This window comes from Camelus dromedarius, chromosome 22 (genome assembly GCF_036321535.1).
Source record: "Camelus dromedarius isolate mCamDro1 chromosome 22, mCamDro1.pat, whole genome shotgun sequence".
Classification (NCBI taxonomy): Eukaryota; Metazoa; Chordata; class Mammalia; order Artiodactyla; family Camelidae; genus Camelus; species Camelus dromedarius.
The window spans coordinates 32,226,668-32,244,154 of NC_087457.1; the positions used below are offsets into that span (position 1 = coordinate 32,226,668).

Genomic DNA, 17,487 nt, shown 5'->3' on the forward strand with positions numbered 1-17,487 from the left:
AAATCCTTACACATTTCTTCCTTGAGTATCTTAAATATGTTAGTTCATATTCTTTTCATAAAGCAGTACTGTCAAAAAGTTTGCTCATCTAAATTTTTTCTTAACAGTCACATGCCTTTTTTTTGGAGGTCCAACACATTTTTTTCCTTTTTCTTTAAACTGTAGTATTTTTACCATTTGGGGTCAATCTTCTCAGGTATAGGGTGTACTTTTGGCTTCAACTATTTTTTTTTTAATTCAGAAAAGTTTCTTGAACTGTGGTTTTTAGTATTCAGATTTTCCCCCCTCTGATTTGGTTTAGTTTTCAAGAGTTCCTGTGTCAAATCTCTTTTGCTTGTCTTTAATACTTGTCTCTTTCTCTGACATTTTAAAAACATATTTCATATTTTTTAACTTTTCTTATTTTCATCTTCTTTCAAGAATTACCTGTTTTGTTTTTTATTATGTCCTTTCTATTTAGGTCTTTGCTTCTGAAATTGATTTTTCTTTTATTCCTAATTATTTCCTGAATTCTGTTGCCTCATTGGTGAGTTTTTCTAGTCCTCATTTATGTGTTATTTTATGTCTCACATAATTTTCTTAAAGTCATTTTAGTTTTTGATCTGTTTTCTGGCCATGACTTTGTTCATCTTTTTATTGTCTGTGCAGGACTTTTCTACTTCTTCTGTTTCCTATAATAACTTGGCATGGGACTTGACCTTGATAATTTTCTGTTGCTTATTTCTTTGTGAAAATAAGTTTGCCTGAGCTTTTTGGATGAAGCGTGATTTAGGGTGGCTTTTCTGACTTCACGCTTTTCCGTTGTTTTTTCGGTAGACTTCAAAAGTAAGTTGGCTTGCTTTGTTTTTGAATATTTACATCTGGTCCTTTCAGAAGAAATCTGTGGATCCCTGACCTTGACCCTCTCTTTCTTTGGTCTCTGTTGTGCGTGTCTTGATCAATTTTGATTCCACTCCCAGCAATTTCTCCTCACTGTAGAACCCTCATCTAGAAAGGCACTCAGGTGGGTCAGGTTTGAGAGTCCGTAGGGTGTAGACCATGCCAGCCAGGGCCCTTCTGTCCTTCCTGTGGGCCCCACGTACTCACATGCTGCCGAAGAGGGCAAAACCCAGGTGCTGTTCTCAAACTGGCCCCATTGTGCTTTCTAGTCATGACTTAGCTAGTGAGGGATTTTTCTGTTCTCAAGTCGTCAGCCTCTACCCCATACGCTCCTCCTTTTCCTCCCTGTATAGACATAGGTACCAAGTAGATCTTGTGGCTGAGGGTGATTTGTCTCCATATACTTGTGTATTGGAGTTCATGAGTATGCCTTGGTTTGGTTTTGCTATCCACAACACCTACTTTTATGTGGGGATTGAGAAAGATCTAAACACTTAATCAAAAAAGAAAACTTCTCTAAGTTCTATTTGGTTCTTTTTCAACTCTGGCTTTCATTTTGTGGCATTTCTTGCTCCTTTCTCTTGCTTCTAACTCCTTTTATTTCTTTCAAACTGTTGAACATTCTAATTTTATAATCAATGCATGAAGAGTCAGTATCTGAGATCTTGGTTGGTCTGGTCCTATTTGCTTTTCCCTACAGATGGTCATGAGGGTTCATTTGGAAGTGTGTGTGCATTCAGATTTGGTCCCTTTCTCTGTGAGCATTATCAGAAGCCCAGGTTAAGGGACACTCTTTCTGGAAGATACGTGTTGCTTCTTCCAGGTGCCTAAGGATGTTGCTGAGAAAGACAGATATCATTGTTTGCCTTTGCAGAGAAGTCATCTCCCCCTCCTTAGCCCTTTTCCAGGAGCATAACTGAGCCTCCATCCCAGTTCTCCCTTGCCCTTACACTTCCACACACACACACACACACACACACACACACACACACACACACACACACGTTGCTAGGTCAGTAAGGTCTTTCCAGTTTCAATGCCGACCCCCCTCTCTCCTTTACTTCCAGCCCTAGAGTTAGCGGGTTTATCCATCATTCCAAAGGAAATTTCTCTGTGTTTCATTCTGCCTTTTCAGATGACCATCACAATGTTCATTATCTTGCTGAAAATGGAAGTCACTTGTTTACTTTTTCTGAATAACACAAAGGCCTATGTGTAGAAACCTGACAACTACTTTCTAGAATATCTCACAAGCCTAAAACAGAGTTCTGAAACAGAGTTTTGCCTTTCACACCCCCCCTCCCCCATCTTTCAGATAAACGTCTTCAGCAGCAGGAACTTGGCCTCTTTGTCCGCTGGACGGCACGCTCCTTTCCTGGCTGAAGCCCTCCGACACAGTTTTCCCATTAGCTTGCGGGTGTGATCCCCGCCACCACGTGGGTCTTCCTGAGCGTCCTGACGCCGCACGCCTGCCCCGGGGCACGCAGCCCCTCTCAGCCCCGGCTCCTTACTCTTCTGACTTAATCGGCAAGCTGGGTTCACTCCATTTCCTACATAGCCCTCAAGTCCGCCTCCTCTTTTTCATCTCCGTGAGCATTTAATCCAACGCCTCAGCACGTCCTGCCTGGAAGACTGCAGGCGCCTCTCACAACCGGCGGAGGCGCCCACCTGGCCTGCGCGCATCCGGCCTCGCCTCTCCTGCATCGTCCCCTGCAACTCAAAGCTCCGAAGCTCCTGGAACCCGGCGGGCTTCCCGGCATCTCGGCGGCCCCCTCCTCGCCGACGTGGCCTGTCGGTGACTGCCCCGGCTTCCTCCGCCACCTCGCCCGGGGGTCAGTTTCTCCGGGAAGCACTCCCCACAGCCATCCCTTTTCCTAGGGGACCAGTCGCCCCGGCTGGGCGTTCTCTCCTTCCCCCGCCTTCCGTGAGCTCATCACCCCGCTTTCCAGTCAGGCTCCCTCCCGCCACAGCTGGTAGCTCTGAGGGTGGCCGCTCTGTCGCTCCTGGTCCCCAGAGCCAGGTACGACGACGTAGCCATACCCGAGCGAGGCTGTGTGCTCAGGAAATGCCTTGCGAACCCGGGCTGTCTGTGTTGGGTGCGACTCGACCTCGGGTTTGTGCTAGGAAGTAAGTGTCCTTTGAGTAAGCGCAGCAACACTGTGAACCCAAGGCGGGGAAGAGCAGGTGCACCGGCCTGCGAGCAGCAGCAGCAGCAGCAGCCTTGCCTTGAACATGAATATGGAAAAGATTCTGCACCCTGAGGCCGTGAGCCCTGGGCCTCCGGGGACAGGCCAGCTTCACGCGGGCCCATCAAAGGTACGGGTCACAGGGATCATTTTATGAGCCGGAAGTGAGCTCTTAAGCCCCAGAGCATGGATATGTTATGTGTTAAATCTAATTTGGTCTCAAAGGACATTACAAGGTGGCCCCTGAATCCAATCAATCATAAAAAGGGGGGTGGGGTGGGAATTGCTCGAGAAAAGCAGTAAGTCAGAGTTCAAAACCACCGAATTCCTCAGTCTCCAGCCGCCCGGATGGCTGCCTCCACGATCCTTCCTGGGCTCCACGGCCCCGAAGATGAGGTGACAGTCTTTCACCACCCTCTGCAGTGGGGTCTGTCTTGAGCCTTCTGCCGCCTGCTGTGCCCTTGGCCCCAGCCCCGCAGAACGTCCCCGGTTCTGTTTCTGGAACAAACCTCGTGGCATCGTGAGTCACAGCCCTCCCCTCTCCCGCCCTCCGCCATCGGCAGCCCCGCTCACTCAGGACAAAGAGTCTTTCTCCTTCTCTGACCAGTCCCCCCAAAACCCGGTGATTGGGTTTCACGTCGCTGGCTGAGTACACTATCTGGCTGACAGCTGGCCCTTCGTGCCAAGCTTTGGGTCTGGCAGTCACTTCCTCTCCCGCCCTCTCTGCGCCCCTGTGGCCGCCTCGGGCTGATGGAACGGCCGCTAATGCGCCCCATTCCTGCGCTCATGCTGACAGAAGGATGGATGGACGGCTGGATGATCCCCAGGACGGGTTCCTCCTGACAACTGCTCTCTCTGGAGGTTTGGCTGGATTTCATCTGCTGGCTGGCGGGAGGGGATATTAAACTCTTTGAGTAAATCTTCTCTGTGAAATATTAAATAGAGCAAACCATTTGTTCCCATAGATAAGCTGTGAATCCAAGCATCTAAAAAATCAAAGCCAGATTAATAAAGGAGTGACCAGGGGCCAGTATCTTCGAGTTCTAGGTGGAGCTTAGGACTTGGCAGGTCCCAAGGCTTTGGGAAAACATTAACGCCTATACTGGGAATGCGCACCAACCAAAATACGAGTTTAGCCTGAAGAATCTTTGCATGTGCTTATTTAGTTTCAGTTCAATACTTTCAATTAGTGTCTCAGTTAACAGTACAAATATTAGGAGGATAAAAGTAGATACCATTTTCCTGGCACAGAAGATAGGCTTTATAGTTTTAAATAAAGTAAAAGATGAAGCAAAATTGAGGGAAGGGAAACACAGATCTTTAATTATAACCACAGGTCACTTTAAAATAGATACATTTCCTTCTTACAGTTTGGTCAAGAAGGTTAAATAATTGCCAAGCACGTGATAGTTGTAAGCAAAGCCTTTTCTATTTCTTTAGCGTTTCAGTTGTTTGGAGTGAGGCCTTTTGGCCGAGCAGCGTGTCCTAATCCGTGCTGGGAATTCCTATCAGCTGGTGCTCTGACGTGTGTTTGGGGGAAGATGCGACTCCCTGAACAGTGCGAACTGAGCTGCGTCTGCGCCCGGGCTGTTTCAGAGGGGCCTCATCTCACCTGACCTTCATCCTGGGCTCTAGGTATCCAGACAGGAGTCACCATGACTACTGACAAGGACTCCTTGCTTGGGCAAACTTACGCTAGTCTCCTGAACCGGCTCTGAGGCCATCGGTCACCTTGTAAATCCAGTTTAGCAGGAACCCTGCAAAGCCGGTTTAATCAGAACCTACACTCTTGATACCTGATCAAGTTTCTAATCCCTCAGGTGATGGTTGAGCACCTGGAACCCCCAGAGGGGGCTGCATCCCTGGCCACACCTTGATGGGAAGCCTGTGAGACCCATTCTGACCTCCAAGAAGGAAAGGGGAAATGAAGTGGAAGAGAAGGTACACAGAATGAGCTGAACATAGAAAAGCAAAATGAAGGAACAAAGAGACATGAAGGAGAGGAAGACAGACCAAGTTGGAGGGAGGGCAGGGGAGATAAGAGGTTGATGGGGTCTTGGATTTTGGTTTGCAAAGAGCTTTACGATCTGAGAGACTTGACCCCCTAGAGGAGTTCTGAGCAGGTGTTTGTACCCTCATTTTAGAGAGGAGGAAATTCAGGCCTTGGATGTTTAACTCAACCAAGGAAGCTTGGGTTAACGTGTACATGTGGAAACAGGAGATAGCCAAAACCCAGCATGCAGACCGCTGTGTGCAGGAGGCTTCGAGGACAATTGGTTTTGAGTAGGTAGGTGCCTGAATTTTTCTTTTCAAAATGGTTGGTAACATTACTGAACAAACATACAAACAAATATCAAAGAAATTAATCACAGTCCTGCTACCAGACTCAAATCACGTCTGTTACCTTCCTGTGTTTTCACTATACGTGTGTGATTTTGCTGCCTTCTGATTGTAGTCTAAATGCAATTTCCTGTTTTTTTTACTTCATATCATAAACAGTTCCTGTACTGTATCAGTCTCCATAATTATAACAGCTACCCGACATTTCATTAGGCTTCTACATAACTTACTCAATAACTTCCACATTGTTCAATGTTTGATTGTTCCCAGCTTCTCTGCAGTATAGACTGCAGTGAGCATCTTTGGGTACATGTTTGAGAAGAGTTGTTATTAAATCTTTAAATCTTTGATAGCATCCACCAGTGAAGCCTTCTGGTTCTGAACCTTTGTTGGGAGGTTTTAAGTTATTGATTCAATGTCGTTACCAATAATGAGATTGTTATCTGGTTCTTTCTAACTCAGTCTTGATAGGTTGTATGTTTCTAGGGATTTCTCTGTTTCTTTTAGGTTGTCTAATTTGTTCGCATATAATTGTTCAGAGTAGCCTCTTATGATCCGTTGTGTTTTGTGATGTCAGTTGTGATGTCTTCACTTTGGGTTTTATTTGAGTCTTCTTTTTTCTTAGTTTAGCTAAAAGTTTGGCTATTTTGCTTATCTGTTCAAAAATCATCTCTCAGTTTCATTGATCTTTTTTGTTGTCTCTTACATCTCTATGTCATTTACTTCTGCTCTGTAAGTATTATTTTCTTCCTTCTAATCTTGGGCTGTTTGCCCCTATTTTTGTAGTTCCCTGTGGTAAAAATGTTGGTTGTTTATTTGAGATCTGCCCTATTTCGTAATGTAGGCATTTATCACTACGAACTGCAAACCATGAGTTTTGTTAGTGCTGCACACCACAAGTTTTGGTATTTTTTCTCTTTTCATTTGTCTCAATTAAAAAAATTTCTTTGATTTCTTGTTAAACTTATTGGTTGTTCACTAGCATGTTGTTTAATCTCTATAAATTTGTGAATTTTCCAGTTTTCTTCTTGTAATTGGTTTCTAGTTTCTTGCCATAGTGGCTGGAAAAGACGTTTGATGTGATTTTGGCCTTGAGACTCATTTTGTGCCATAATATATGATCCCCACCCTGGAGAATTTTCCGTGTATGCTTGAGAAGAATGTCTCTCTCTTGCTTTTGGATGGATTGTTCTATACATACGTGTTAAGTCCATCTGGTGTAATATGTTGCTGAAGGCCAACGTTTTCTTCATGATTCTCTGTCTGCATGATCTATCCATTGTTAAAAGTGGGGTATTAAAGTTCACCACTCTTATTGTAATGCTGTCTGTTTCTCCCTTTAGATCTGTTAATATTTGCCCTGTATATTTAGATGCTCCTTTGTTAGGTGCATACATATTTGCAATGTTATATCCTCTTGATGGATTGACTGCTATACCATTATATGATAAAGACTCTTCTTACAGTCTTTGGCATACAGTCTGTTTTGTCTGCTACAAGCATAGCTACCCCAGGTTTCTTTGGTGTCCATTTGCATGGAATATCACTTTCATTCCTTCTCTTTCAGTGTGTGTGTTTGTCCTTACAGCTAAAATGAGTTTCTTGTAGGCAGTATAAAGATGGGTGTTGGTTTTTTATTCATTCAGCTCTGCTACATCTTTTGACTGAAGAATTGAATCTGTTTACACTCAGAGTAATTGTAGATAGGTATGTACTTATTGCCATCCTGTTAATTGCCACCTGGCTCTTTTGTAATTCCTTTGTTCCTTTCTTCTTCTCTTGCTCTGTTCCTCTGTGACATGATTTTCTGAAGGGGTATGCTTAGATTCCTGTATTATGTATGTATGTGTGAATCTACTCTGTTTGTCTTTTTGGTTACCATGAGGCTTACATAAAACAACTTATGTTTATAACAATATATATTAAGCTGATTACAATTTTAGTTTGAATGCATTATAAGGCTCTACATTTTTACTCTTCCCCACCACTTTTTGTGTTTTTATGTTTTTGATATCACAATTTGCATCTTTTTATATTCTATATCCCTTGACAAATCATTGTAGTTATAGTATTTTTTTACCACTTTTATCTTTTAATCTTCATATTAGCTTTATAAGTGATAAACCTTAATTTTACAACATTAGATTTTCTGAGTTTTACTACATATTCACCTTTACCAGTGAGATTTATATTTTCATACATTTTGCTGTCACTAACGAGCACCCTCCCATTTCAGCTTAAAGAAGTCCCTTTAACTTTTCTTGAAAGCCTGGTCTAGTGGTGATGAACTGTTAGCTTTTGCTTGTCTAGAAAACTCTCTCTCTCTCCATTTCTGAAGAGTGCCTTTGCTGGATAGAGCATGTTTGGCTGGCACTGTTTTCTTGCAGAGTTTTGACGAGCGTGCCTCTTCCTTCTGGTCTGCTGTTTCTGCTGACAATTCTTATGGGGACTGCCTTGTATGTAACACATTGTTTTTCTCTTAGCTGCTTTTGAGATTTATCGTCTTTAACTTTTCACTATTTAATTAAATTGTGTCTTGGTGCGGGTCTCTTTAAGTTCGTCGTACATAGAGCTCTCTGGGCTTCCTGGGTCTGGATGTCTCCCTCCTTCCCTAGTTCGGAGACATTTTCAGCCTCCTCCCGCCCTGTTCTTGAGGGAGCGTCCTCGTGTGACGAACCTTCTCATTCAACCCTGCCAGCTCTTGGTTGTAACTCAAACCTTTGTGATTACTCAAGAAGCCTATTTTATTTTTAGCGGCTCCCAGGAGTTGAGGGTATGTCAAGATCTGTTGGTTTCCCAAAGGGGAAGATCTCAGTCAGCACCAAGATCTTGGTGATTGGAAGTCAGACCCTTAGGAAGCAGCTTTAGAGTACGTATACACCCCTCTTTCAAAGGGCAGACTGGGATATGGGCATCTCTGTCTGCTGCCTTTGCACTGAGCCCTGGGGCAATGATCAGTTAAGACCTGGCTCTTTGCTGCTGTCGTATTGATCCTGTGAATGCAAAGCCCCACCAGCCACCAGAGCCGGGCTATCAAGGGCAGTAGCCACAGGCAGTGGGCCACTGGGTGAACTTGCAAGCTCTGTTCCGGGAGAGCTCAGAAGATGAAGTGAGGCGGAGGGAGGGAACCAACATGGTGCCCGCTGGCCTGTGCGGTCTCTGGAGAGAATCATGGCACGTCCCTGGACATGTGTGTTTAGCTAGAAGCCTGCCCCTCAAGCCACAGCTATAATGTAAGCTAAGAGGCCTCCTTCACAGGATGATGCGTGCGTTTGATCTACATTCTACCTCTATGCCAGTAAGTTCTGAAACCAGGTGGTATAAATCCCCCAACTTTATTCTTTTACTAAAAAATTATGTTTTCTACTAGGAGTTCTTTGCATTTTCATATAGATTTCAGCATCAGTGTTTCAAGTTGTGTAAAAAGCCATCTGGTATGTTGATTGACTACATTGAATCTATAGATCATTTGGAGGAAAACAGCCATCTCATCAACACTGAGTCTTCTAATCCATGGCCTGGGCGTATTTCTCCATTTCGATTTTTAACTTTTCTCAGCAGGGCTTTGTAGGTTTCAGTATACAGCTCTTACACTTCTTATGTTAAATGTATTTGTTCAGTTTATCTTTAGATGATATTGCAAACGGAATGGTATGCTTAACTCCATATTTGAACCGTTTACTGAGAGTGTACAGAAATACATTTGGTTAGCTTTGTATTTAGATTTTGTTTCCTGTAATCTTGCTAAATGTGCTTATTCTACTTTTTCTTTGATTCCTTATAATTTTCTACACATAGTATCATGTCATCTGAGAATAGTTTAACGTCTTCATTTCCAGTCTGTATGCCTTTAATTCCTTTTCTGGCCTTAGAATCTCCAACACAGTGTTGAACAGAAGTGGTGAGGGCCAGATACCTTTCAAAACTCAAAAAAAACAAAAAAAAAGATCAGAGTCCCGAGGAACTCCTTAGGCCTGTGTGTTTTGGGTGAGAGACTGCAAACCTGTACTAACTAACTGTGAGAATTGTTGGGGGGGGGGGGTTAAATGACGCACCACATGGAGAATGCTTAGTGTAGAGCCCGACTCGCAGCAGCATCCTGATAAAATATTAGCTTTTAGAAAGAGAATCCTGCCCGGCCTCCGGCAGGCCGGCGCCGAGAGCTGGGACTCGGCTCTGAGGATGCCGGCCCTGGTGGCCCCTCGGCGGGGGAGGGCCTGTCCTCCACAGCCAGCGTGGCGGGGATGGGAGTTCTTCATGGCTTGTCCCCAGCGCAGGTCAGCACAATGCCGTCGGCCGCCGCAAGAGTTTTGGTGTGATGGGGGCTCTGCCAAGGTACCCGAGCTTCCGCGCAGCCAAGCCCCGGACGCCGCGGGTGCAGCGCGACAGGCTTCCCGCGGTGGGAGGGGTGCAGCCGCGCCTGCCGAGTCGTGCGGAGGCTCAGCGGCGCTTGGGCGTGGATCCCCTCGGCGTCCGGGCGGGGCACGCGTCACACCGACACCGAGAGGAAGCCCTGCGTCCTTCCCTCGTGCAGTTGCCTCCTTTCTCGAGCATTTGCTCTGGAAGTTGATCCCTTGTGTTTGCGGAGGGACCTGATGTTTCTTTGCGCAGAAACAGCAGCTGAGATGGCTAACAGGAGGGGGACAGCACCTTGAGGAAGTCGCAGTGGGACCCGCAGCCTCGCTGGGACTTAGCATTTCTGTCCCTTAGAAAGTGACCGGTCAGCGTGTGTATGATTTGGTCGGAACGTCATCTCCTCCGGGGGACGGCGACATCCTGGCGGCCGACGGAAGCCCTGCCCTCTGCTCGGTGATGCGCTCTCGCCAGAAACTGAGCTCAGAGCAGCAGGGCTACTTCCAGGGCAGGAACGATCGTTAAGTGCGGCTCCTCACGGCTGTCCTCGGTGAGTCGCAGGCACAGAAAGAGATGACTGGCTGCCGTCCTGCACACTAGTAGCTGGTGGGTCAATGACGATCTTACAGCCTAACCAAGAAACATAGGGGCTTCTTTGTTCTCAGTAATAAAACAATTTAATTCCTACCCTTTATTTAACAGTACGGAGCTTCAACGACAAAGGTCGTGACCTCTTCATTACGTCATCACTAAGACACACAGACTGGCATTACTAGAAAGGGCCCAACAGGGCTGGTCAGCGCTTCCCTGAGACACTCGGGCATCAGACAGTCACGCAGAGAAGCTTCCTCATAGGAAAAGCACCACACGTGCGAGGCGGACACGTGCCAGTAGGAAGGGCACCCGTCCGGCGTCTGCCCCGTCCTCCCAGCTGGCAGCAGCCGCGGGCTGAGTGACGTCCGCGTCACTGCAGCAGGTAGCTGTCCACGGCGCAGACTTTGTGCTGAGTGACTGAATCTGCAGAGAGAGAGAGAAGCATTGGTCGTGGCCGGCTCACAGTGAGACGGTAACCTTTTCATGCACACACGAAATCACATTTAAAATCAAACCATTCAGAGCTGCACTGTCCCAGGTCCACGTGTCCGTACGGCGTATGTGGCTTCTTAACATGACATTAAATAACAAGTGAAATAAAGAATTCCGTTCCTCAGTCACACAAGCCACATGTCAGATGCTCCAGCCACACATCCTGCAGGCACATGGGGCCCAGCCTTCCTGCCAGAACGTCCCGTTAGGTGCACGACCCGGGAGCGGGGCTCTCATCTCAGCCACGAGTACCCTCCGGTACCAGGTGGAGCACAGATAACACGAATCCGTTTCAGCCATGTCACCGCACGTTCCAGCCCTGTCACCCCGTCCACCTGGCTGAGTGTCGTGCACAGAGACAGAGCCCGGAAGCACACTTCCGAGAGCTCGGGTCACTGCTCTCAGCCCGAGGGATGAACAGGTTACATGTGAAGGAGTTTAAGTCGGAACGATGAGCACTGGAATGGGGAACGCGGTCGTGAGGTGCAAGCAACAGGCTCCAGAAACCCACCCGTGTGGATTCGGGGTTTACAGGGTGATCCAGTAGGGCAGTAAAGAATCAGTGGAGTAGGTGACATTAAAGTGATGGCAGAATCTGTCATATCCCACAAGAAGTACATCACAGATGGGCAATGAAAAAACTAAGTTTTAGAGACAGGAGACTAGTTTTAAAGCTCAGGGGCTGAAACCTAAATTTAGAAGCCATGGAGGAACTCAGGCATTTGATTCCATGAAGGATAATAATTAAAAATTATTATTTTTAATAACCACACAAAACACCATAAATAAAGTTAAAGATGCAGATTGAGAGGACTTCTTTATATTTATCACAAAAGGTTAGAGTCCACATGGTGCAGGAATTGCTGTAAAACAGTGGAAAAGAGAAACAGCCCGATTTAAAAGCAGACACGGCCACGAACAGGCAGCCAGTGAACTAGCCCCCTCGGCACTCGTGCTCGTCAGGGAACGACGTCATCGGGGCGCACACGTATGTAACGAGACCTCCTTGTTTTCATCCATCAGCTCACCGAACGCTGAGAACACGGTGCTGGTGAGGGAGCGGCGAATGGGAGCATCCAGGTATTAGAGTGTCGGCTGGTGCAGCCGTGTGATCAGGACTTGGCCACACATACCCTAGTTCAGTCACTCCCCTTCTGTGAATCTGTTTCACAGAAATACTCCTGCCTGGGATTGGGTGAAACTCATTACAGCTCGAGACAGCCTCTCAAAATTGAGTTAAATCATTCCAACTAGAACACACATGAATACACACACACACACACATACACACATATGGTTCATAACAGCACCCACCGTGGACATAACCCCACATGTCTAATTATAAGGAGTAGGTAAATTAATCACGGCAGATCCAATGGTTAAAAAGAATGAAGGTAATTGTTTTTATGTCAAAATGGAAGGATCTCCTAGACACAGATAAAAACTCATGAGCAATATGTGAGCCACCATTCATAGAAAACAAACCCTCAATGCATATGTTTATATACATTTCTTTCTATGTGTGTGTTTAAAAAAAACCCTGAAAGACACAGTTCCATCTTTGCTGCAGTTACTTTAAGTAAGGGTAGTAAGGTTTTAGGGTTTTATGTATTTCTCTGTTGTCTGAATTCTTTGACGAAGAACTCAGGTGTCACTGTACATTTGTTCGTCCATCTGTCCGTCTGTCCATCCATCCACCCACCTGGAGAAGTATCGAGTTTTAAATTCAGATAAAACAGAAGCCACGACAAAGCCTGCGGCCGGCCGCTCACACCTCTCTGGCGGTGCTGCCGGGGGAATTAACGCCCTGACCAGCAGAGCGCCTGGGCGCTGAACAGTGGCTGCGAGCCAGGACGGCCGTGCCCTGGGAGCCCCTCCGCGGCAAGTGCCCGGCTGTAAACACACACGCGGAGAATGATTTCTGTGTGAATTCATTTGGCATCTGAAGACAGCCACGTCCCCGCATTCCGAAGTCACGTCAGATGCACGATCCTCAAACAGCCCCGTAAAGCGTGACCGCAGGACAGCTGTGAGCGACGCCAGCCCCGGCAGCACACGTGCAGCCCCCACGGCACTTACGCTGAAGAGAACAAACGCCAGGTCTACGCGTCTGTTGTCAGCACCGCTGCTGAGCGGGGCCAGCCCGCGCCGCCCGCCCGCGTCTCCGTATGGCTGCGCGGAGCCAGCCTGCTGCCGGCGCTCCTTTCTTGAACCAGCGTGACGGGCGAGTCCCTTTACCGAGCTGGGACTCCACTGCCCGTGGCCGGCGGCTGACGGGACTACGGGCCGAGGCAGGGGCCCCCGGGGCCCTGCTGGGAGCCTCCTCTTGGCCAGCAAGGCGAGCGGAGACTCTCGGGGCCGGGCGCGGCCGTGAGCCCGCGGCGACCCCCGGCAGCGGAGGGGCCGCCTCCCTGAGCCCGCCGCCTCCGCAGGGTCCGGAAGGCCCTCCTGGGGGCGAGCCCGCGCGGCGGCCGGTCCTTGCAGCCACGCGAGCAAGGCTTCCCCCCTTTCGCAGGGCAGCTCCTCTTCTGAACTAACCACAGCCCCTCACGGCGGCCACGCAGATCCTGCCTCCAGCACGGTGTGTACCGTGGGCCTGACATAAATCGTAAACCAAGACTTTATTGTTAGATAAAACACATGTTTTAGACCCCTTCATTGTGTTCAGGCTCTCTTACTCCTAGTGTGTGAACTTTTTTTTTTATCAAGACTGGGTACTGGGTTTTCTCTAATGCCTTTTTAACATCTACTGAGAAAAATCAATGGATTAGGAAAAATATGTAATGATACTTATTTCCACATTCTTCGGTGAAACCCTATCTGATGTTTCTGAACACACTGATAAATTTAATTTGCAAATATTTCATTTTGGATTTTTATATCCATATGCACAAATGAGTCTGGGCTAGTCCTGTAAGATGAGGTGAATGGCTTCCCTCTGTTTTTCTCTGCAGTTATTTGCAAAGTTCGGTAAAATCTACTATGTTAAAACTATCTAGGGAAGGTGTCTTAAAAACCTTTTTTTTTGTGGTAAAACAGACACAACCTAAGATTTATCATTTGAACCATTTTAAGTGCACAATTCAGTGGCATTAAGTACATTCATGAGGCTGTGCAACCATGACCACTATGCATTTCCAGAACTTTCTCCCAGTCCCAAACATAATCTCTGTATCCATTAAACAGTAACCCTCCATTCTCATTCCCCCCACTCCAGACCCTGGTAGCCTCTGTTATAATCTGTCTCCATGAATTTGCCTATTCTAGGTAACTCAAAAAAGTGGAATCATATAGTATCTGTCCTTTTGCGACGGGCGTATTTCACTCAACGCGATGCTTTCAAGGTTCGCGCACGTTGTTGCAGGTTTCAGAATGTCCTTCCGTCTTAGGGCTGATAACGTTCCCTGGCGTGTGCATCACACCTGTCAACCATTCATTTGTCGACGGACACCTGGTTGCTGCTACCCTTTGGCTGTTGTGAACAACACTGCTGTGAACGTGGGTGTGCAAATCCTTGTCTGAGTACCTGCTTTCAAATCTTTTGAATGTATGTCTAGAATTGGACTTCCTAGATCATACGGAGTTCTATTTTTCAGTTTTTGAGGAACTACTGTACTGTTGTCCACAGGGGCTGCACCGTTTTACATTTCTGCCAGCAGTGCTCAGTGTTCCAGTTTCTCCACATCCTTGCCAGCACCTGCTGCTTTTTTGTTTTGATGGCAGCCATCGTGATGGGTTTAAGGTGGCACCTCTGTGATTTGGACATGCACCTCCCAACTGGCCAGTGATGAGCGTCTCTTTATGTGCTGATTGGCCACTTGTATGTTGTCTTCAGAGAAATGTCTAGCTAAGTCCTTTGCCCTTTTATTTTTTGTTGTTGAGTTGTAGAAGTTCTTTTTATTTTTTGGACATTTACTGCTATTTGCAAATACTTCCATTCCATAGGTTGCCTTTTCACTTGGTTGATTGTGTCCTTTGATGCGCAAAAGCTTTAAATGTTGCTGTAGTCAATTTTACCTATTTTTATCTTCATTGCCTGCCCGGTAGCTTTTCAGTGGCGTGCACCTTGCTTCCTGCGTGTGTCCAAGCCCCTCAAGGTGTCTCCCAGGCAGATCAGAACAAATAAGGTCTGCGTTCAGGAAGGGAACTGGGAAACCAAGACTGTCAGGGGAGTCAGTGGCTCCAGAACTTTCCTACTGCCGTGCACATGGCTTTGCCTGACGGGGCGTCTGTCGGGTGCTGTGCACCCCAGCTGTGCTCCTGAGCCCCTGCAGAGCTGGTTCAGACCATGGCCTCTGGTTGACTTTCTGATGTTCCTGCGGGGAGACGAGAGCTGGAGCCGCCTCGTCTGCCGCCCTGCCGGTGTCACTCTCATGGCGTGCCGGTGACTTTCACAACGAGGAGTGAGAGGCAAACCTTAGACGACAATTCATTTCTTAAAATGGTTGAAATTGTTCAGATTTTCTATCTCTTGAATTGATTTTGGTAACATTTTCCTCGAGATGATCCATCTTATCCATGTTCACATTTATTGGTATAAAATCACTCACCATGCACTCATGACTTTCAGGCGTCCTGTCTGTGTCTGTGGTTGTAGCCCCGTTCCGTGCTCAGGACTGTCCGCGGGACTCTTGTCTATTCCTGTCTTTATCAATATTGCTAGGATTTTGACTATTGGTAAGTAACCCTCCTGAAAAAGAGCTTTTTTCCTCTCAAAAACCATTTTTTATTTACTTCAATTTTGCTAATATTTGATACTATCTTTATTATTTCTCGTCTCCTGCATTCTTTTGTGTTGTTAATGCTACACATTCATTCATCTTCGAGCACCAAAGTTTAAGAAAAATTGATTTTAAAAATGAGGGCATTTAATCCAACGACTTTTCCCCTTCCTGCAAATTGGGGAAAGCTTCTTGGGCCTGTGCTCTGAGGTGGGACACGTCCTTCTCGGTCCAGCTCTTGGGGTATGGGGTGCCGTCAGGCACAGCCTGGGAACCAGCACTGGCAGTGGGTGCACACGTGAGGAGGTGGTGCCCCGACCAGGGCGGCATGAGCGCTGTTTACAGAGGCAGACTCTGGGTTGAGACGTCTAGGCACTCGGGTCCTTAGTGCCCCACGTGGCTCTGGCCACGGGATTCAGACCCCCCAGTTCCCCATCTACAAAAGGAGTGGATTTCGTCAACGATCTCAGAATTGATTTAGGGCAGCACTAGTCTTCTGGGGCTGACAAAACACCACACATCGTGTGGCTTAAGCCACAGCCCCACAGGCTGGAGGCCAGAAGTCCAAGATCAAAGTGTCAGCAGGGTTGGTTTCTCCCAGGGCCCCTCTCCTGGGCTCGTGGACGGCCGCCTTCTCCGTCCTCACCTGACCTGCGCTCTGTGCGTGCAGCTCTGGTGTCTCTTCCTCCTCTCATCAGGACGTACATCCCGACGCATCAGGGCCCACACTTACGAACTCCTTTAGCTTTTGTCACCTCTTCAAAGGCCCCATCTCCAAACGCAGTCACATTCTGGGGATTAGGGCGTCAACACATGACTCTCTGGGGACACAGTTCAGTCTGTAACACGAGCTCTGTCATTTAGGTTTCATGGATTTGAGCACTAACTGCCTAACATCTGACAACAGCAAAAACCCCTGAAGTCCCACAGGCTCTGAAGACACACGGAGCTCTCCCTATGTCACATCCTGAGGCGTGGGTACCGGGGGCTGCAGGCGACGGCCGTCGGGAGGCTGAGCTCTGAGGTTTTTCTGTCCAGCTCACTAGCCCCCCCCTTCCCCCTCAGCCATTGCGACCCAGACCCTCGCAGAGCAGCATGCCTGTGCTGGGGGCGCTCCCGGGGCTCGGCACACGTGCCCAGGACAGTCCTGTTCACCCAAACGCTCAGCACTGGCGCGTGAGTGGCCGTCTGATCCCCACGCTGACGACTGCATCCCCGGTGAGGGACATGAGATGCTGCCCCATGTACAGTTGTTCCCGTTCTGGGTGGAATACACAGCGGCCTCCTGCCTAGGGTCTACTGATTTTGGTCTTGTTTCTCTGTTTCCAAGCGAGGCTGAGGACTGTGCCTTGGCTGGGAAGGTGCAGTTGGTCCCAGCTGGTCCGCTTGCCTTTAACATGCTCTTTAACGTTTACATCACTGGTAACGTTCACACCCAGTGACTGGAGTTCAGCTGGTGTAAATGTAACGGGGGGGGGGGGGCAAGTGAGCTGAGTTAGGAAATTTCAATGACCAGCCAGGACCACTAGCTGACCGATGAGTACAGTTCAGGAGAGCACTTGGAAACCCACTTCCTGCACACACTCTTTCCCTATCTTTGCAAGGCAAATGCTAAAACACTGTTAATTTTTATTTATTTATTTTATAATTTAGATTTATTTATATAATTTATTACCGTTAATAACCACTAAATATTCTTAAGTGCAGCTAGCAGTTAATTCAAAATAACCCCATTAAGATGTTTTTAAAAAAACACATGAGATGTTGAAAGGATAAAAATCCATGAATCAGTTTTGTTCTCATGCACTTCTGTCCTGGGAGATTCCATCCGTGTGGAGAACAGCTCAGACAAAAGTAACTCTTCTTATGGCCCCAAATTGCTTCCTCGATTCTGCGGGCGCTTTCTGAACGCTGCCGGGCTC

General features: G+C 47.3%; 1 protein-coding gene across 4 annotated transcripts in view; it reads right to left on the reverse strand.

Annotated features, from left to right (window-relative positions):
• Positions 1–4,361: 4,361 nt before the first annotated feature.
• The window catches only part of MCPH1 (microcephalin 1), a 186,914-nt gene continuing 173,788 nt past the window's right edge, over positions 4,362–17,487 (reverse strand). For all 4 annotated transcript variants that reach the window (XM_031440370.2, XM_064477602.1, XM_031440374.2 and 1 more), the window contains one exon: positions 4,362–10,775. In XM_031440370.2, coding sequence (XP_031296230.1) covers positions 10,723–10,775 — 53 coding nt within the window. In that variant the 3' untranslated portion in view covers positions 4,362–10,722. The remainder of the gene's footprint in view (positions 10,776–17,487) is intronic.